Here is a 21,864-nt window from a genome sequence, read left to right on the forward strand (position 1 = left end):
TCACCACTGATAGTCATGAAGTCCTCAACTTCTGAATATGAAACAAACAAAATATAAATGCATATGAAAGACTTTACAGTATGAAACATTCATAATTTTATGTTGTTTTATGTTTAGGTTGTTTATTTTATGACTTACGTGTAGTTGATCTCAGATTCAAATGGCCTTGCGTAGATGTCTCAGGAAACTTGCCGTCAGAAATAATCACAACGCTGTTGTCTAAAAACAGTAAATCAAATAAAATATACTTTTAGTAACTTAACAGTTAGCTCATTACACCAATCTAAGAGACAATTTGAAATTATCTAGTAGGCTTGCATTCATTTGATATGTTATCCTAGACACTAGAATCAGATGAGCTCAGAGTCTTGCTCTGTAATATGTGTATTAAAGATTCAATTTTAGATATAGTCCCGCACCAGATTACATAAATGACCAGTTAAGTAGAAGGATCATCTCTGTTGTAATCAGAAAGGTTCTGAATATTTCATACGTTAATTATTGTATAGGTTAATATCAAATTGGATAATTACTTAAACATTCTATTTCAATTTAAAATGAACTATTTTAACTGTTTAAAATACATCTTCTTACCTGCTGAGAAATCCAGGGTGTCTGAAAGTTTTTAGGAGAGCTTGTTATTTCTTTTGATCTTTTGCTGGGTTTCCAATATCTCAGGAGTGTTAGCTTTTTATAGAAAGGTCATATGCATGTATGCACTTATGGAATGCACAGGAATGTATTGATCTATGTGAAGGACCACTGATATTAATCATTTACCTATGTACCTTACGGAACACACTATATTCAGTTTTAAAATATACGTGCACTACCAGTACTAATCAGTATTAATCATTTACCATTTACGATACCTAAATACGTATCAGCGTTATGTCTACACACCATATTCGGTTTTAACGTATACATGTACTAAAGATAATAATCAATTAGCTATGAACTTATTATTTAAACAGATTTATGTATAGTCACCGGTTATCTAATCATTATGCTACATATAATATTTATTCTCAGTGACTATCAGATTTGTGAAGCTATAGTCACTGGTCATCTAATCATTATGCTACATATATTTATTCTCAGTGACTTTTATCAGATTCATGTAGCTATAGTTACTAGTTATCTAATCATTATGCTACATATATTTATTCTCAGTGACTTTTATCAGATTCATGTAGCTATAGTTACTAGTTATCTAATCATTATGCTACATATAATATTTATTCTCAGTGATTTTATCAGATTTATGTAGCTATAGTCACCGGTAGTGGTTAGCACGTTCACCTCACACCTCCAGGGTCGTGGTTCGATTTCCACCGTGGCCCTGTGTGTGCGGAGTTTGCATGTTCTCCCCGTGCTGCGGGGGTTTTCTCCGGGTACTCCGGTTTCCTCCCCCAGTCCAAAGACGTGCATGGTAGGCTGATTGGCATGTCCAAAGTGTCCGTAGTGTATGAATGGGTGTGTGTGTGTATGTGATTGTGCGCCCTTTGATGGATTGCCACCCTGTCCAGGGTGTACCCTGCCTTGTGCCCGATGCTCCAGGTTTCCCCGTGACCCTGAAAAGGAAAAAGTGGTATAGAAGATGGATGGATGGATGTATAGTCACTGGTCTCAGTGACTTTATCATATTTATGTAGCTATAGTCACTGGTTATCTAATCATTATGCTACATATAATATTTATTCTCAGTGATTTTACCAGATTTATATATAGTCACCGGTCTCAGTGACTTTATCAGATTTATGTAGCTATAGTCACCGGTTATCTAATCATTATAGTACATATAATAGTTAGCATTTCATCCGGTGAAAAGAAATCCATTCTAACAATGTAGAGAAAATCCTTATATGATTTTCTGAAAATTTTCCAGTCACCCTCGTCAAAAGTTACGATCTCAGTGGCATGGCTCCAATGGATGTGACCCGGCCCCGAGAACTTGAAAAGTACAAGTCAAAAACGCTATACAGTGAGTTTCAAGCCTCTGGGAGCAAAGGAAAGTGGTTTTTCTAACAAACGCCTATAATCAATTGCGTGACGTGCTCCAATATGACACTTTTCATATATTTATGACATACTATGATATTGTACATGTTTCTGACATGATATGAAAAATTATTGTTTACATTAAAATCCATATGATGATAATGTATGAAATCTTGAAAAAGTTGCAATTGATGTGTTGTATGTCAGTTTTCAACAAATGTGCCCCGACCCTGCTTGCTGTAGCTGTACAAGTATGTTCAATGGTGACCGGGAGCCAGACCGCAACTCTTCAAACTGTAGCCTCCATGTTTCCTGGGTGAAGTGGCTCCCAAGATGGGAGCTACACTGGGATTTTGCTCAATTGTAACAAAAAGTGAGTGTTTCATTATTATTGCTTTTATTATGATTATTTTTGCTTTAAACCCACTAAGATCCTAGCTACTTCTGCAAAGGCACTGCTTCTTCTAGTGGTGGCTCCGCATGACGTGCGTTCTACTTTCTTCACTCACATTGGTACTCGCTGCACCAAGTCACTCCAAATTCTCATGAAGTTAAACTTTTCTCAACCTTCAAAGTCGCTGGACACTGTCCACATCTAGTCGCCAATGGTCGCCATCGCTCATGTCATCTGAAGCCAGTTCTCATTGAAAATGAATGGGCTCCAGTCGCTTTGTCGCTGTATGTGTAAATGCACCTTAACTTGCTCTGGATAAGGGCATCTGCCAAATGTCATAAATGTAAAATGTAATGTAAAATTATATACTCTACTGTGCATAAATCGATTATATGGATTATATATTAGTATAGATTACACATACATACACAGACTGAGCAACACATAAAAATGGATTTAGCTCTGTTGTGTACTGTAATGAGCATTGGAAAGTTACATTCTTATATTTACATGTCCAATTCCCCTCTTAAATGATTTAAACCATTGCATTCATCACATTTTATACCACTTATACAAGTAATGAACATTCACGTAAAACATATTCTCATGATCCAAACATTCTGCCTGATTTCCAGTTAAAGATGATCACATTATATTTTATATATTATAGCTTCACAATCTATTATTTTTCCAATAGACATTTATGGTGCTTTGAGCATATTAACCACTTGTTCTCTGGCTGATTTGAGGAATCCCATTCACATGAAATACCCTACTAAATTTTTATCAACATGCAGTAATTGCATGTTTAAACATGTTATGGTTGTGCTTACTATTACTTTCAGGGCACCCATTAAAAAGCATTTTATAGCACTTACATCATGTTTAAAAACAGCATAGAAATTGTGCAGTTTGTCAAATCCCTCAGTGACGTCCCACATAATTACAATCAGTGCAGTGGCAAACAGAGCATGTACAGTATGAGATTGGATGCAAAGGGACACTTTCTAATGCTAATGGACTCATTCACAAACACCTTTAACTAAGCCATAGGGATGAATGGAATACAGCTTGAATGTACTGAAGTACTGAAATATGTCAAACATCAGTTTAAGGACCTTGCTTAGTAAATCTCCATCCTTTTCTTCAGACAACTGGAAGTTTCATCATTGTTTGTTCTCCAAAGACTTCTTTAAAGTAAGTGACATGCTCCTCACAGTGTTCACCTGGAAAAGAGCATTAGGTTAGTCAATGAAAAACAGCATAAACACGTTACGCAACACAAACGCTGAAGCAGGTAACACCACCACTACTACTACTACTAATAATAATAATAATGATTAAAATAATTAAAATAAAATTTTTTTGTATCCAATGTGTGCTCATTAACAACATTTAGGAATATAAAACCCCAGCTACCTGGATTAAAAGCAGGATTGCCACGTAACCTAAAGTTTCTTTGCTCAAAGAATCGGAAGATTGTATAGAACAGCATTGTATCATTAGTTTGTCGTGCAGCATCCAAAAATTTGCGTGCTGAGACATTGTCATGGCCACCAACACTGCGGACAAAGCGGAGAGCTCCAAGTACTTGCTGTTTTGACAGGAGTACCTCCACAATTTCATCGTTAGCTGTGGAGAGCCTCTGTTTTACACACACATACAAGTTTCACAATAAATTTTAAACTCTTATTAATGCATATAACAATCACAGAAGAACAAAAACAGACTTATGAATTTGTCTTTTACCTTAAGCATATCTAGAGAGAGCTGGTGAGCAGGAGGGTATGTGCTCTCCAAGGACAACAGCAGGCAGGCCTAAACCAGAGGAAAACAGTAGAGTGAGCTAGTACCTACCGTGCCCTCCACTAATATTGGCACACTTGGTAAATATGAGCAAAGAAGGCAGTGAAAATTTGTCTTTATAGTTGAACCTTTTGATTTTTTGTTTAAAAAAAAAAATTAATCACAAATATACTCTGCTCTCATGGATATCAAACAATTGCAAGCACAACACAGGTTTATCAAAAAAATATCTTTGTTAAATATAGGTGTGCAACAATTATTGGCACCCCATGAATTCATATGAGAAAAATATATTTAAAGTATATTCCCATTGATATCTTCTTTTTTTTTTTTTAACACCTGGATGACTAGGAACAGGAAATTGTTCAACCATGACTTCCTGTTTCACAGGGGTATAAATATGAGGTTACACATGGGCCAAATTCCCTTAGTCATTCATAACAATGGGTAAGACCAAGGAATATGGCTGTGATGTGCAGAAAAGGTTGTTGAGCTTCACAAAATGGGAAGTGACTATAAGAAAATAGCACAAGCATTTTTAAATGCCCATTTCCACCATCAGGGCAATAATTAAGAAGTTCCAGTCAACTGGAAATGTTATAAATCAACATGGAAGAGGACGTGTGTCTATATTGTCTCAACACATTGTGAAGAGGACGGTTCAAGTGGCCAAAAAATCTTCAAGGATCACAGCGGGAGGATTGGAGAAGTTAGTTGCGTCTTCTGGTCAGAAAGTTTCCAAAACTACAATCCGAAGTCACCTACATCACCACAAGTTGTTTAGAAGGGTTTCAAGAAAAAAAGCCTCTATTCTTATGCAAAAACAAAGTGTCTTCAGTTTGCCAGACATCTGGAACTTCAAATGGGATTGTGGTCTATGGTCAGATGAAACAAAAATAGAACTTAGAACAAAATAGAACTGGTAATAAACACCAGAGGTGGGTTTGGCGCACACAGAGAGGTAGCTATATGTTAAAGTACCTCATGCCCACGGTTAAATATGGTGGTGGCTCTTTAATGTTTTTCTGCCAGAGGACCTGGACATTTTTTTTAGGATACATGGCATCATGGACCCTATCAAATATCAACAGATATTAAAAGAAAACCCGACTGCCTCTGCCAGACAGCTTCAAATGGGCCATGGCTGGATCTTCCAGCAAGACAATGATCTAAAATATGCATCAAAATTAACACAAAAATGGTTTAATGACCACAAAATCAAGGTCCTGCCATGGCCATCCCAGTCCCCTGACTTGAACCCCATAGAAAACCTGTGGGGTGAACTGAAGAGGAGACTCCACCAGCATGGACCTCGAAATCTGAAGGATCTGGAGAGATTCTGTATGGAGGAATGGTCTCAGATTCCTTGCCATGTATTCTCCAACCTAATCAGGCATTATAGGAGAAGACTCAGAGCTGTTATCTTGACAAAGGGAGGTAGCACAAAGTATTTGACTTAAGGGGTGCCAATAATTGTTTCACACCTATATTTAACAAAGATTTTTTTTTTTGATAAAGCCGTGTGTTCTGCAATTGTTTGATCTCCATGAGAGCAGAGAATTTTTGTGAATTTTTTAAACAAAAGATCAAAGGTTAAACAATAAAGACAATATTTCACAAACTTCTTTGCTCATATTTTACCAAGAGTGCCAATATCAGTGGAGGGCACTGTACATAACCGAACGTCTACTACAAGGCAGATTATTAAAACTGTGAAGTAATTTAGTTAAAATTTGCTCCTTTTAATTATATAGTTTTATAAAATAATACATTATTATAATAATAAATTAAAGAATGCTGTCAGTTATAACATTAATTGACTGTTTATTAGATACAAGTCAGACTTTACCACACAAATGATGAAGAAAAAACAAACAAACAAACAAAAAAAAGTACTATTAGCAATGTGTGATTTCACACTGGATTTAGTACATTTGTAGTGTAAGCAATTACATCCTAATGTGATTTGGGCTGACATGTTAGCCCTCTCCTCCACCATCATATATACACCAATATGATAGTGGTGTAATATCCTTTGGAAGTTTTGGTGATCCATCCCTCCACTGGGACTTCTATAGTCTATGCCAAGACACACTGAAGCTGTTTTGCTGGTAAGTGGTGGCCCAACATATTATTAAGACACAATTGCTTTTTCCCAGAAATAGAACTTATAGAAGCATGCTGAACTTTCTTACAACTGAACTCACCAATGGTTTGGAGTCACTCAGCACGTGATACTGGAGGAACTGGTGAAGCATGTAGAAGAGATTATGCTGGACCAGAGTTTTGATAACCAGCTCATAAAAGTAGTGCTGTGTGTGATACAGAAGAAAGAATGTCAAGACAGTACAATTTTCCACAATTAGGCTGCAGGAAAAAAAGATAAAACAAAAAAGCAACTCCTGCTTGGCTCCTGCTTGGTTGGAATGAAAACCTGCACCCACACTTTCCACATAAGATTGCCCACCCCTGCTCTAGAATGATCATTTGAGAACCTTTCTTTTAGTTTTTTATTGTTTGCACCAGCCCACATTATTTTCTGATGAACTGAGTTGCTTCCGTTTTTGCAAAATATAAATAGATTAGTAATTTTAATTATAATTGTAAGTAATTAGAAAAAGAATTGTCTCTATCCTGAGTTCTTCTTTTTTTGTGTATATTCATACAAAATTGTTTCAGAAATGAAAACATTGACTACATTTACATGGACAGCAATAATGTAATTATTGACCTTATTCTGAATAAGACAATATTGTGATTAGCGTTTACATGAGCTGCTTTTAGAATATTCCTTTCATGTTCTCGTTTTACATGTTATAGAACATAGATCGATTAATGGCACATCATTACACCCCCACGCCACGCCGTCCGACGTTCCCTCCAGAATTTCACGTATCAACATACAGTTCCATTCGTTATGGTACCCTATACAGTTTTGGGTGTTTCATTTTTAACTTGATGAAAGCTTCAAGTGCAGTTAATTATTTGTCATGCTATGCGTGCAAATAGACTACTGCTTGAAGCCACAGGCTGCGTCCGAAACTGCGTACTTACCTACTATATATTAGCTGAAATACATGTATCTCAATTACTATATAGCAGGTAAGTACTTGGTTTCAGATGCAGCCTTCTCTCTTGTTTGTGGTCAAATGGTTGAGCACTGCCGTGTGTGTATGTGTCCTGTTGCAAAATGCGGCGAAAACACCCACACAACCTTAACAGTGTGATTAAGGTATTTATATGTCTGTAATGCACGTCGATTATGCGACTACTATGCCACATATCTTAATTCGATTTGTGTTTACTTCAAGTATGACTTTAGTCGGATTAAGGTAATCGATAATCACCGTTTACATGGTAGTTTCTTAATCAGAGTATTGTCTTAATCGGGTTAATATCGGATTATTGTTGTCCATGTAAACGTACTGAATAACTCAGATAAAACAACGACAACCTGAATAAACACAAAATGCAGTTTTAAAATTTTATTGTTAATGTTATTCATCGAAGAAACATTTAACAAATACCAAGTGGGCCTGTGTGAAAATGTATTTGTCCCTGTAATTAATAATTCCCCAAATCTATGAAACTGTATTCATAATGGGGTTCAGCTGGACTAGACGCAAAAAGGTCTTATCCAGTAACACACTATGCCAAAGCTGAAAGAAATTCCAAGGATGATGAGGAAGAAGGTGATTGAAATACATCAGTCTGGGAAGGGCTACAAAGCTATTTCAAAGGTTTTGGGATGCCAAAGGACTAGAGTGAGAACCATTATCTCCAAATGGAAAAACTCGGCAGTAGTGAACCTTCCCAGAAATGGCCGACCTTCCAAAATTCCTCCAAGAGCACAGCAACTATTCATCCAGAAATCCCAAAAAAGCAAAGGATAACATCAAAGGACAGGCCTCTCTTGCATCAATAAAGGTCACTGTTCATGACTCCACTATCAGAGAGACACAGGGCAAAAATGGCATCCATGGAAAAGTGGTGAAGCAAAAACCACTGCTAACCCAGAAGAACATTAAGGCTCGTCTGAATTGTGCCAAAACACACACTGATGATTGTGGAAATGGGGGAGTGCTGGTTTCTGGATGGAGGGAACGGAGCCAGAGGAGGTGAGTGGTAAGGAATGCACACCTGTGGGGAATTCTCTTAATGATTGTTCTATGTTGCAGTGAGACGACACAAGGATAAGAGCGCAAGAACAAGAGAGACGCGCGTCGAGCCACCAGCACAGAGCCGTGTGTGTGTGTGTGTGTGTGTGTGAGAGAGAGAGAGAGAGGGAGAGAGAGAGAGAGAGAGAGAGAGAGAGAGAGAGAGAGAGAAAACAGTTCTGAAACAGGTGAGAACCTGGTCTGGCTGTGCCATCTCAGCACATCAGGACTGTTGTATCAGAATATGTTCAGACTGTTGTATCTGGAATATGTTCAGAGATGTTGCTACATACCAAAACACCACAGACTTGGAGGAATACACAGCATCAGTGAGTGGCTACATCAGCAAGTGCATAAATGATGTGACCTCCATCAAGACCATGGCCACACATGCAAACCAGATGACTGTTGAAGTGTGCTAACTGCTGAAAACCTAAGACACTGCCTTCAGGGTTGACAACAAGCAGCCGCACAGCAAGGGCCAATTAGTCCCAGGCTATCAGAGGCAAAACGCAACTACGCAGAAAGAATCCACAGTTACTTTTTACATACCAAGGACACATCACGTGTCATTAAGGCCATCACAGACTACACAGTTACACCACTTGCATGTGATGGTGACGCCCCACACGCTGTCACACTCAACAATTTCTATGCACGGTTCAAAGCACAGAACAACATGCCAGGAGGGAAGACCACCCCAACTCTCAGCGACCAAGTACTTTGTCTGTCTGCAGTACATGTCAGGAAAACTCTTTCTGGAATTGGTCCTGACAACATACCTGGCCAGGTGCCCATGGAATGTCCTCACAGACATTTTCAACATTTCTGAGTCAAGCAGTTGTCCCTGTATTCTTCAAGACAAACGCCATCACCCCTGTGCCGAAAAAATCATCTGTGTCCTGCCTGAAAGACAACTGGCTCCACTTCCTGTGGAGGCTGAAGAGAGCAAACCTCCCACCTCCCATTCTCACCTCCTTCTACAGAGGGATGACAGAGAGCATCCTGAATAGCTATCTCATTGTGTGATATGGGAACTGCACAATCTCTGACCCCAAGACCCTAATTGTGAGGACAACCGAAAAGATAATCGGAGACTCTCTACACACCATCAACACGTCATTCAACAACTGTTCCATCCCAAAGCCATCAGTATTGTGGACGACTTCTCTCACCCCTCTAATGGACTTTTCACCCTCCTGCCATCTGGAAGAAGGTACAGGAGCATCCATGACACCACCAGCAGAATCCACAACAGTTTCTTCCCTGAGGCAGACAGATTACTCAACACCCTGCTGCCTCCCAATGCTCACCTGGGCTAGTCACACACCAAACCCAGTATGACTCAGTACTAGTCCGAGTTAGAACTGTTTCATAATTCCAGGCTCCAGGGGCGCCGTACCATGGCTGACTCTGCGATCTGACCCCAGCTTCCTGACATGCTGGGGTATGCGAAGAAAATAATTTCACTGTGCTGTAATTAATTAATTAATTAACGTGATCAATAAAGACTCATTATCTGTGAGTGGCAAAAGTTTGTGATCCTCCAGGATTAGCAGTGAAGGTATAATTATAGTCAGGTGTTTTCAATTAATGGGATGACAATCAGGTGTGAGTAAGCATCCTGTTTTATTTAAAGAACAGGGCTCTATCAACGTCTGATCTTCATGACATGTTTGTGGACGTTAATCATAGCACGAACAAATGAGATTTCTGTGGATCTTGGAAAAAGAGTTGTTGATTGATGCTCATCGGGCTGGAAAAGGTTATAAAATGAATCCAAAGGCAGACAGATTATGTACAAAATGGGGAATTTCAAGAACATTGTTAACCTCCCCAGGAGTGGTTGATCAACAAAGATCACGCCAAGAGCAAGACGTGTAGTAGTCACAAAGGAACCCAGGGTAACTTCTAAGGAACAAAAGGCCTCTCTCACATTGGCTAATGTTAATGTTCATTAGTCCACCATCAGGAGAAAACTGAACAACAGTGCATCACAGGATTGCAAGGTAAAAGCCAATGCTCTCAAAAATTAACATTGCTGCCCCTTTGCAGTTTGCTAAAGATCACGGACAAGCCAGAAAGCTATTGGAAAATGTTTTGTATATGGATGAAACTAGAATAGAACTTTTTGGTTTAAATGAGAAATGTTATGTTTAGAGAAAAAAAAAACTGCATTCCAGCATAAGAACCTTAACTCATCTGTGAAACATAGTGGTGCTAGTACCATTATTTGGACTGTTTTGCTACATCTGGAGCAAGGACGGCTTGCCATCATTGATGGAACAATGAATTCTGAATTATACCAGCAAATTCTAAAGGAAAATGTTAAGACATCTGTCCGTTAACTGTATCTCAAGAGAAAGTGGATGTCATGTAGCAAGTCAACGACCCTAAGCACATAAATCGTTCTACCACAGAATGGTTAAAGAAAAATAAAGTTAATGTTTTGGACTGGTCAAGTCAAAGTCCTGATCTTAGTCCAACAGAAATGTAGAAGAAAGCAGAAAACCCAAGAACATCCCAGAATTTAATATGTTCTGAAGAATGGGCTAAAATACCACCAAGCCAATGCAGGAGTGATAAACATTTACCAGAAATTTTTAGTTGCAGTTATTGCTGCATAAGGGGGTCACACCAGATACTGAAAGCCACTCACAGATATGTAATAATGGATAATTTTCCTCAATAAATAAACGACTAAGTATAATATTTTTTACACATTTTTTAAATTGGTTTCTCTTTATTGAGGTGGATGAGCTACTCCTGTCAGCCAAGAACAGAAATCTGAGGCTATCAGTGGGCTCAGGCTCACTGAAACTGGACAAGTTGAAGTTGAAGCTTAGAAAAAAAATCCCCTGGATATCCCCTCGAGCTAAGAGCTGTAGCATGCAGTGTGCTCGAAAACCTGAACCGCGAGCTCGATGCATGAGCGCACGCTTCTGGGTTTGGCAGGGACACTGACTTTGCTTACTTTTGAAACGTGCACTTTGTTGTGATTTCTGTCCGGTCATTGGTTGTTTGCCGTATGTGCCATCATTAGTCTCAGCTGTTTTGTGTTCACCCTTGATTACGTGTGTCATTTAAACCCCTCGTGTCTCTTTGTACTTCATGAAGTATTACGGGAGTGTTATCACCATGCCAAACATTTGTACTCTGTTCCTCGTTTTGTTTCATTTTGATTTTGTTTTTTGTTTCTCGTTACGTGCTTTTGCCTTGCCTGTTTAATGCCCGTTTGCAGATCGCCTGACCCGTTGCCTGTTTCTGACCCCGCTTTTGTTTCATGATTTGGATTTGTCTGCCTGCCTCTCTTTAATAAAAGCTCTTATCTGCATTTGCATCTGTCCCAGCCTCCATTACGTGACAGAATACTTCACCTACAACATGGAAGCAGCAGGAGAGCGAGGAGAAAGTCACGCCAGAGTACATGGGGATGTCTGGCCACGTCAGTCCAGTTTCCCCAGTGGATTGACAGACCTCCCAGATCCAAATTATGGATTGTGTGACTACCTGAGGCAGTTCATGTTCCACTGCCAAATGTACTTTTCAAGCCTGGCGAACCCCAAGCCAGACAAAAGGCAGTGGCTCAGGTTCATTGTGTCCCGGCTTTATGGCCCAGCCTACCAATAGACACAGCATCTGGCTAGTACAGGGTCCAGTGCCCTCACCCAACTAACTCAGTTTGCAGAACTATTTTTAAAAGATCTTGGGAATCCATGGCAGAACTGCAACCTGGATGAAATTGGGCAAGCATGATCTGCCGTTCCACACTTACTATGAGTGGATCGACAGGCAGCCTCCACAGCTCAGATTCAGCCCCCGGCCGACAGGGCAGTGTTGAGGGTGACATAGACTGAAAGATCGAGGGCTGCTGTAAAGAAGCAGTGTCCCACCTGTTGTAAACTTTGGATACCCGGATCATATTTCTGCTCTCAGGAATGTAACATGGCGACCTCTTCCCCAGAGCTCCACTTAGAGACAGACAAGGTGGTCTCACCCGCCGAGCTCCAGTCGGCGGTCAACATGGCGACCTCCTCCCCAGAGCTCCAACCTGAGACCCACGAGGTGGTCTCACCGGCTGAACACTCGTCTGAGGTCAATGTGGTGACCTCAGCTCCAGAGCCCCAGTTGGAGGTCAAAATGACGACCTCCTCCTCAGAGCTCCAGCACAAGACCGTGAGGTTGTCTCATCTCCACAGCTCCAGCATAAAGTCAAGTTCCTGCTAGAGGTCAACGAGACAGGCTCCCAAGCCATGTTCCCGTCCGAGGTCGACGAGACGGCCTCTCAAGACACGTTCCTGAACAAGGTTGAAGAGACGGCTTCCCACACCACGTTCCTGACCAAGGTCGAAGTGGCGATGTCCCAAGTTCAAGCTAGAGGTCGATGAGGTGACCTCCCATGCCAAGTTCCAGCTAAAGGTCGACGAGGTGACCTCCCACACCAAGTTCCAGTCTGAGGTCGAAAAGATGGCCTCAAAAGCCATGTTCCTGTCTGAGGTCGACAACATTGACAACCACATTCTGCCCATTCCTGAGTCTGCTGACACGGACAACGAAGTTCTGGTTATCACCATACCAAACGTTTGTACCTTGTTCCTCGTTTTGTTTCATAGTCTTTGATCTTGTTTCTTGTTTCTCGTTACATGCTTTTGCCTTGCCTGCTTAATGCCCGTTTGCAGATCGCCTGACCCATTGCCTGTTTCTGACCACGCTTTTGTTTCACGATTTGGATTTGTCTGCCTGCCTCACTTTAATAAAAGCTCTTATCTGCATTTGCATCCATCCCAGCCTCCATTACGTGACAAGATTCCTTAATTTGTATACTCCAGCTCAACAAACATTATAGGAGTACACTCAGTGCTTTTGCAAAGTGAGATTAATATTAAATGCAGGGGTGCCAATAATGGTGATGTGGGTTTATTATTATAATTTATTTTCTTAAAATAAATTATCTTCAATAAAAGACATAATTTCTACCATATCTTCAGTGTGAGATTAAGCTAAATAACCACAATACTTCTGAAACTGACTGTGTGCCTGCACTGTAAGTGCTATACCTGAACTGTGATTTGGAACTGGTTGAGCGAGCGAATGTATTCCATGAGAACAGCAATGATGAACTTATGTGGTACATCCTGTAAAATGAAATAAGAAAAAATCACTTCATTGTAATTATTCGTAGATGTTAAAGTGTACTGAGAGACAATGCAAAATACCTGAAAAAATGACAGAATTATTTATTTTTTTTACACAAGGTGCCATTAAAAAGCATTTGCCCCCTCCCTGATTTCCTTTATTTTTGCATATTTATGACACTTAATGGTTTCAGATCTTAAAACAAAATACATTTTTGATCATTTCATTTATTGTAAGAGAAAAGTTATGCAACAATTGACCCCATGTGAAAAAAATATTTTTGTTACATTAGTTACTTAATCAAACAATTAACCAAATGTAATTGCTAACTGGGTTCAAATAGACTAGACACATCCAGGTTTTATTACCGACAGCCCTATTAAATCTAAACAGCACTTAAATAGAACCTTTTCAGCAAATGTGAAGCAAATGTCTTGACAAGCAGCTCACTATGCCACAATCAAAAGAAATACCAGAAGAGATAAGGGAAGAAAGTTATTGAAAGCCATTTCTAAGGCCCAGGGACTCCAGTGAACCATAGTGAGAGTCACAAGCCACTATTTCCAAATGGAAAAGGTAGAACAGTGGTGAATCTTCCCAGAAGTATCCAGCCTACCAAAATTCCAAGAGCACATCGATGACTCCAGAATCCACATGAACAGCCAAGAAACTGTAGGCCTCACTCACCTTAGGTCAACAGTCACAATTTTACCATTAGAAAGAAAATGAGCAAACATAGTATCCATGGAGAGCTGCAAATACCACTGCTGATCAAGAGGAACATCATCAGTTCCATTACATCTGGTATAAATCTAACAGCATTCCACAAATTGAAGATCATACCAACTGTCAAACATGGTGGTTGTAATGAGATTGTGTGGGGATGCTTTGCTGCTTCAGGGTGACTTGCCATAAGTGACAGAACCATGTATTCTGCTCTCTACATGAAAATCCTGAATGAGAATATCCAGTCATCAGTTTGTGATCTAAAGCTCAAGCACAATTTGGTTAAGACAATGATTCAAAGTACAAGAGCGGGAGTTTGATGGAGTAGGACGCGAAGTTGGAGGCTCTGCTGATTTTGATTAAAATTGTAATTAATTAGTGTTTTTCGGTCATGCAATAGATTTTGACTTATTCTACTCCGTTTCCTTGTTTGCACTTTTAACTTTGTGGTACGGTAAAATGTCTGGAAAGAACATGAAATCCCATGGTAGCATTCAGACATGACTGAGGCTGAGTGTGCGCGCCGCGAGCGAGTCCCCTTCTTCCCCTGAACACGCGTCGCTTTGATTTCACCGCACTCAGGCTCGAGCTGTTGGTTTTACTGAGGAAGGACATCGCCGATATTTTTGAAAAGGAGCTTCAGGAGACTTTCAGGGTTGCGCTGTCTGCTGTTCAGCTTGACCTGCAGGCCGTGAAAACACAGCTGGCTAGTGATAAAGTCGTTACCGAGGCTACCATATCAACACTGAAAGGTACTGTTGGGGAAATGGAGCACGCTGTCTCCGGTTGTACCGATGACATATTTCACATGAAGACTACTATCGAGTCTCTCACTGTGACCGTGACTCAATTAGAGAATAAATGTGAGGATTTGGAGTTGAGGTCACGGATCAGTAACGTTAGGATAGTGGGAGTTCCAGAGGGCGCTGATACATGTACAACTGCTGCTGTAGCGGCCTTGTTAAAGGAGGTGTTTGGTCTGGAGAAGGAGCCGGTTATGAACCGGTCCCACCGGACCCTTCAGCCAAAGCCCAATCCTGGTGAACGACCACGAGCTATTGTGTGCAGACTCCACTATCACAGTGACTGTGTTGACATTTTACGCCGTGCGAGAGAGCTCCAGCGGATTAAAGTGAGGGATTTGACCATCTCCGTTTTCCCTGACTACACACCCAAGATAGCCCGGGCTCGGGCAACATTTAACGAGGTTCGGCGTCAACTTCGTGGTATTGAGGGCGCTCGCTATGGAATACTTCACCCGGCTCGGCTTCGCATTACATATAACGGTGTTCAGAAAGACTTTATTTCAGCAGAGGAAGCAGGAGACTATGTTAAACTCTTGATATTGGGGTGACTGCTTCACCTACACAGCGGCGTCTTTTTCGCTCTTCTTTTATACTTTTTTGCACTCGGCCTTCCAGCTCTACAGTATTCGGATTTTTATAGAAGATATCGTCGTTGCATTATATCACCTAGATTTTGTGGACTCACTCCTCTTAAATCTACTTCGGTATTAATGTGGTTCTCTGTTTTGATGCTCTGACTGGGTTAGAGTTTCTGTTTATTTAATTTTATTAGTATTTTTTCCTCTGCTTTATGTCCTACATTGTTATATTATTTGTTAAAAGTCTTTAAAAGTTAAGGACATTATATTTGTTATTGTGCGCAGACTGTTTATCAGACTTGAAGTCAGTAGGGGTTTTTTCTCTTACTGGAACTTTTTGTCTTGGTAATTTTTTTGGTTCGTTCAGCTTACTCTCTGAGTTGTTTTCACATTGTGGACAACTTTTGGTTATTGTGGGAAACACTGCTGTCTCATTTTTTTTATGGAGACTTTGGGTGTGTGTGTGTTTGGAGGATTGTGAGAGACAAAACATGCCAATGCTTTGAAGGATGTGAACTGGAACGGAGTAATGTTAGTCAATTGCGAATCTGTTTTTAGAGGATTTAAACCTAACATGGTGAACAAATTATATTATATAATTCAGGCAATGTTACTGGGGTTATCCCATACAGTGTGGCAAGTAATAATCTGGAAAGACCTTTGTAATATCACAGTCTAAAACTGGATTTAAAGAGAAGCAAATCAGTAAATTAATCACATGTAAATGAATCACACAAAAATGAATCACATGAACATGAATCATATGAAATTGAATAAATAAATTAAAATGCAAAGTACAAGGGCAAGTCTACCTCTGAATAGCTCAAAAGAAACAAAATTAAGGTTTTGGAATGGCCTAGTCAAAGCCTCCTTAAAATGCTGTGGCAGGACCTTAAACTGGCAGTTCATGCATGAAAGCTCGACAATGTCACTAAATTAAAGCAATTCAACAAAGGATAGCGGGTCACAATTCCTTCACAGCAATGCGAAAGACTGATCTCCAATTTATTGGAGACAACGTGACACACAGAGTTACTAAGTTTATGGGGCAATTACTTTTTCACATGGGTGATGGATGTTACACAACCTTTTTTCTTTCATAAATTATCATTTATAAATGGCTCTGTGTTTCCTAAAGTTCTCCTATTCTTATATTATATTTTTATAAGGATCTGAAATCATTTTGTGTGTCAAATATGCAAAAAAGAGAGGAAATCAGGAGGGGCAAATACTTTTTCAAGAAATGTATATTCTTTCTTTATACTGAGATTCTTTCTGCTTAAATCCAGAGTGCAGTATATTTCATATTCACCTTCTTCTCAGTAAATGCAGAGAAGACATGTGTGTACATGTCTGACTGGTCAATGACTGCTTGTGATCGAACGGGTCTTTTATAGGAGTTACTGAAGCGACTAGGTCCCGATTCCACAGCCTAGAGGAAGAGGAAAAGTAAACAAATTTACAAACTAAAAGCAAACTAGGACAATCATCTCACGATTATCAGTGTTGCTTAGAATCAACATAAATATTCAAATAACCTATTTTAAAAATATTTTATAGCTCTTTTATTAAATTCTTGGTACTTGGGAATGTGTAAAAGAGGCAGTACCAAAGTGTATGCCTGCTCTGCCTCCAGGTATTCCTTATACACTTGGTTTAGCTTATCAAATACAGTGGCCACTACAGGCAAGTTTCCTTTCTCTCCACCTACAAGCACTTAAATCAGTAGAAAAAGAGAAAACAATGTTTAAATTATATAATCAAGCACTGTCAGTAAAATATTTTATTCAATGCATAAACTACACACACACACACATATACATATATATATACACACACATTATATATATATATATATATATATATATATATATATGTGTGTGTGTGTGTGTGTGTGTGTGTGTGTGTGTGTGTGTGTGTGTGTGTATGTATGTATGTGTGTGTGTGTGTGTGTGTATATATATATATATATATATATATATATATATATATATATATATATATATATATATATATATATATACACACACACACACACACACATACATACATACACACACACACACACACACACACACACACACACACACATATATATATATATATATATATATATATGTTATATATATATATATATATATATATTATAGAATACAATTCCTTATTTACATATTAGTGAGGTGCCAGCGTATTAGGAACTCCAACCTTATACTGAAACACACTGGCCATTTTAAAAGGTAAACACACCACATACAAATAGGGCAACAATTTTAATTTTATACCACAGCCAATTAAACTACATAATAAAATTAAACAGGTAATTGAATAAACTGTATTAATATAATCTCTTCTCCTTGCTGTATGTCTGTGCTTTGGTTGAGATACTACTATGAGTGTATTTCTTGCAAATGTCAATCAAACCAAAGGCACAATGTGCAATGTTGGAGTAGGTAATAAAGAAACCGATGGTAACAGCAAAATACCTGCAGAAATCTCTAGAACTAAAATATCTTTATATGAAAAACATTGAACAAGAATGTATTAGGGTTAGATTTTTTAGATTAGGGTTTGATCCTTTATTAAATCAAGTTATTCTATTTTTTTAATGATTTTTTTCTATTGCTTTAGTAGAAAAGCAATAGAAAAAAATCATTTAAAAAATAGAATAACTTGATTTAATAAAGGATCAAACCCTAATCTAAAAAATGATGAGGTGCAAGGAGTAAATAAAGCTGGAAAAATGCTGTTTTTCATGTTTTCACTTCTGGCTGTAAAGCAACAAAATGTGAACAATTTGAAAGTGGTGATTCTCTACTATACCCACAGTATATTATTTAATTTCAGCTGAGGAAATTACTTCAACTGCTGTAGACAGCTAAAATAGCAATAACTTTGCCAATGTCAGTATATTTATGGACGTGACTGTATGCTGTAATAAAGCACCAGAACAGCAGTTTGATAGAGTAATAGCTGAAATAAAAAAAGAATACCCACAAATATTAATACTGCCACTATCTTGCTACACCTAAAATCCAATAAAGACCCCACCCTACCCTCTAGTTATCATCCGTTATTACTCAACACAAACACAAAAATTATAAGCAAGGTCCTAGGTACCAGAATGAAAACTGTTATTCCAACACGAATCCAACCCAAGCACCAGTATGGCTTCATCATATCCATACAATCAACTAGCATGTGCATACTACTTAACCTGATACATTATAAATCATACAGACAAATTTTATATGATAGATGATACTTTATTTTTCCTAAAAGAGAATTTTGGGGCATATGCTTCAGCATAGTCAATGAAACCAAATCCATGACTGGCTAGGCATACATCAAACTTACAAGAGACCATTACACCCACAAAGCAATGGATTGTGAACAAATCTAACAGGGCATTGGCTGAACAATTGGCAAACCTCACTTACTTACTTAGCGTGACTGGGTCATCTCCCCTGTTTATTCATGGCATTTCACTCTGCAGTGTTGACTTCACATCATGCCCACCAGTTTTACTGATGCTGAGGCAAGATATGGCATTAGACAGACCTCCAGACATTTCAACCATGCCTCCTAGACCAAAGTAGCCACAGCAGCTCCAGACTGCCTTAAAAGCAACAACTCTTTAATGATGAGGGGAGGCATAAACAGAAGTACACTATATGGCCAAAGATAAGTGGACACTGGACATCTGACCATGGAAACCAGCTGTACTTGTTAAACATCACTTTCAAAAATCATGGGCATTAATTTGGAGCTGTTCGCATTTTGCTGCTAACAGCATCCACTTTTCTGGAACATGGCTAGGGTGCCAATTCAGCCACAAGAGCATTAGAGAGGTTGGGCTCTGATTTTGGACAAGAAGGCATGGGAGTCATTGCTCCAATTCATCCCAAAGATGTTCAGTGGGGTTGAGGTCAGGGTCCTGTGCAGGTCACTCAAGTTCTTCCACACCAACATCAGCAAATCATATCTTTATCAACCTTGCTTTGTGCAGAGGGGCATTGTCATGCTGAAGAGGTTTGGGCTGGGTGCTTCCAAATTTGTGGAAACAGTCTGGGGAAGGCCCCACATATGGGTGTGTTGGTCAGGTGTCCACATACATTTGGCCCTATAGTGTATGGTATGTGCACAAAAGAGAAACCCTTCACACCTAGAAAACTGATATGGGTATATAGTACCAAGAATAAAAAAGCAGGTGATCTCAGCCGGATTGTAAATGAGTGAAGGCTTGCAGAGTACAACAGAGAATCAGGGAGGTCCCACATCAGTTTCACCTGCTTCCCCCAGCAAGTACTCACTCTTTTCTCCCACATACAGAACCACCCAGTGAGGGTAACCTTTTCCTAGCATAGTTGATCCCATAGGACTTAACTTCAATGGCAGAACTGTCATCCAGAGTTCATAACTCTCCTGTGGTTGTCCAATTGCAGCTACACCTGAACCTTGTAGCCCTGGTCCCTAATAGCCAGCCTAACCCTTATGCCCATCATTCCAACTCAGAGGAAGAGAAGAATAATTTCAGGGACTATGTTTGTTCCCTTGGGAATAAAAGACTTTGTGCAGGGGAGGCAGTGTAATAGCCCTAAGGGTACTTCATAAAGTTATAGGGGGCCAATATTTTCACAAGATTTCTACTGTTGTATAGACTAGATTGTTGTATCTACTAGTTCAGGCTCTTGTCATTTCAAAACTGGACTACTGCAATGCACTACTCTCGGGCCTTCCAGCCAGCTCCATCAAACCAATCCAGATGATTCAGTATGCAGCAGCACACTTCATCTTCAACCAGCCCAAAAGAACCCATGTCACACCCCACTTCATCTCCATCCACTGGCTTCCTGTAGTTTCCCATATCAAATTCAAGGCCTTGACGCTCACATACAAGAGATTGTCTGGAACAGCACCCCCGACCTCAACACTCTTCTGAAGGTTTACATTCCCTCAGGCAATCTGCGATCGATTAGCGACCGACGCTTAGTAGTGCCTACTCAGCTTGGCTCAAAGTCCCTTTCCAGAACATTCACACCAACTGTCTCTCAGTGGTGGAATGAACTTTCAACCTCAATCTGGACAGCAAAATCTGTCACTATCTTCAAAAAAGAGCTAAAGATCCACCTCTTCCGTGAGCACGTAACTAACCCCTAAAAATGCCAACCCCACATTATCCTTTATTTTAAAAAAATAATTAAAAATTTTTTTAAAAAAACCAACTCTGGCTCTTATACCTCTAATCTGCACACTTTGTTTTTCTAGACCTCAATTAAAAAATCTTGTATGGTAGCACTACATATATTGTTCTCTGCTTGATATATCGCTTTGCTTGTATTTCCTCATTTGTAGGTTGCTTTGGATAAAAGAGTTTGCTGAATTAATAAATGTAAACATGATTTCTATTGTCACACAGTGTACACAAAGTATGCAAGGTGAACCTGATAAAATGACCAGTGAGCATACGTACAAAAAAGGGTATACCTGATAAAGTTGCAACTCAGTATACATACAATGATGTAGATAATTACTTTTGGTCCAGAGATGAGAAGGCTCTTAACTGAAACTATAATCTGATTTAGATCCAGAAGTCAAGATTACAACTGGGGTAATTTTACTTCAAGATTAAGATTGGGGTAATAAGAATCCATTCTGTCACTGTGAAAAGGCAAATTCCATCAAGTACAATTTAAATAAAATACATGCATTAACAAGCCATGGTGGGCTGCGTACTCTGTGAGCATACAGACAGGATGACCATTTTGCAATCACTTCTGTGCAGCAGAAAGTCCATCAGTTTTCCTTTGTCTTGAAGGAGGTTCACTGTTGGGTGGAGCTTCACATGAAGGTACCAAAGATAACCTGTCCGGTGCATACATAGATGTCAAAGCTTAATATATAAAACTACAATTTTCTTATCACACATGTCAGTCTATTATTAATTTAACAATATAAAATTAAGGAAAAATAAATTAATTACATATGGACTGAAACCTGCCAGACATAACTGTTCTTACCCTCACTTGCACTGATTATGATATCTGGTTGAAAGACACTCCAAGTTGATGAGTCTAAATGTTAAGGAGAAAGAACAAGGGCAGGAAACACTACATAGTAAACTAAATTGTCTTTTATACTACACTGAATAGAGTTGAAATCACACAGTGGGTCAGGGGTTGTGGTAGACTGTGGTCAAGTTATTTTCTGTGTGGAGTTTCACATGTTCTCCCTGTGTCAGTGAGGTATGCTGGTTTCCTTTC

General features: G+C 39.2%; 1 protein-coding gene across 4 annotated transcripts in view; it reads right to left on the minus strand.

The window, feature by feature from the left end:
• Positions 1-289: 289 nt before the first annotated feature.
• rmc1 (regulator of MON1-CCZ1) overlaps positions 290-21,864 on the minus strand; it is a 69,615-nt gene continuing 48,040 nt past the window's right edge. Inside the window, exons 12-21 of one of the 4 annotated variants that reach the window (XM_053621727.1) lie at positions 21,622-21,675; positions 21,338-21,466; positions 17,214-17,320; positions 16,917-17,036; positions 13,416-13,493; positions 6,409-6,513; positions 4,145-4,213; positions 3,815-4,040; positions 3,514-3,621; positions 290-1,574 (exon numbers count right to left, since the gene is read on the minus strand). In XM_053621727.1, coding sequence (XP_053477702.1) covers positions 3,542-3,621; positions 3,815-4,040; positions 4,145-4,213; positions 6,409-6,513; positions 13,416-13,493; positions 16,917-17,036; positions 17,214-17,320; positions 21,338-21,466; positions 21,622-21,675 — 968 coding nt within the window. In that variant the 3' untranslated portion in view covers positions 290-1,574; positions 3,514-3,541. The other 3 variants (XM_053621734.1, XM_053621742.1, XM_053621719.1) reach the window with 3 other exon arrangements.

Source organism: Ictalurus furcatus, chromosome 1, assembly GCF_023375685.1.
Source record: "Ictalurus furcatus strain D&B chromosome 1, Billie_1.0, whole genome shotgun sequence".
In the NCBI taxonomy this organism is placed as follows: domain Eukaryota; kingdom Metazoa; phylum Chordata; class Actinopteri; order Siluriformes; family Ictaluridae; genus Ictalurus; species Ictalurus furcatus.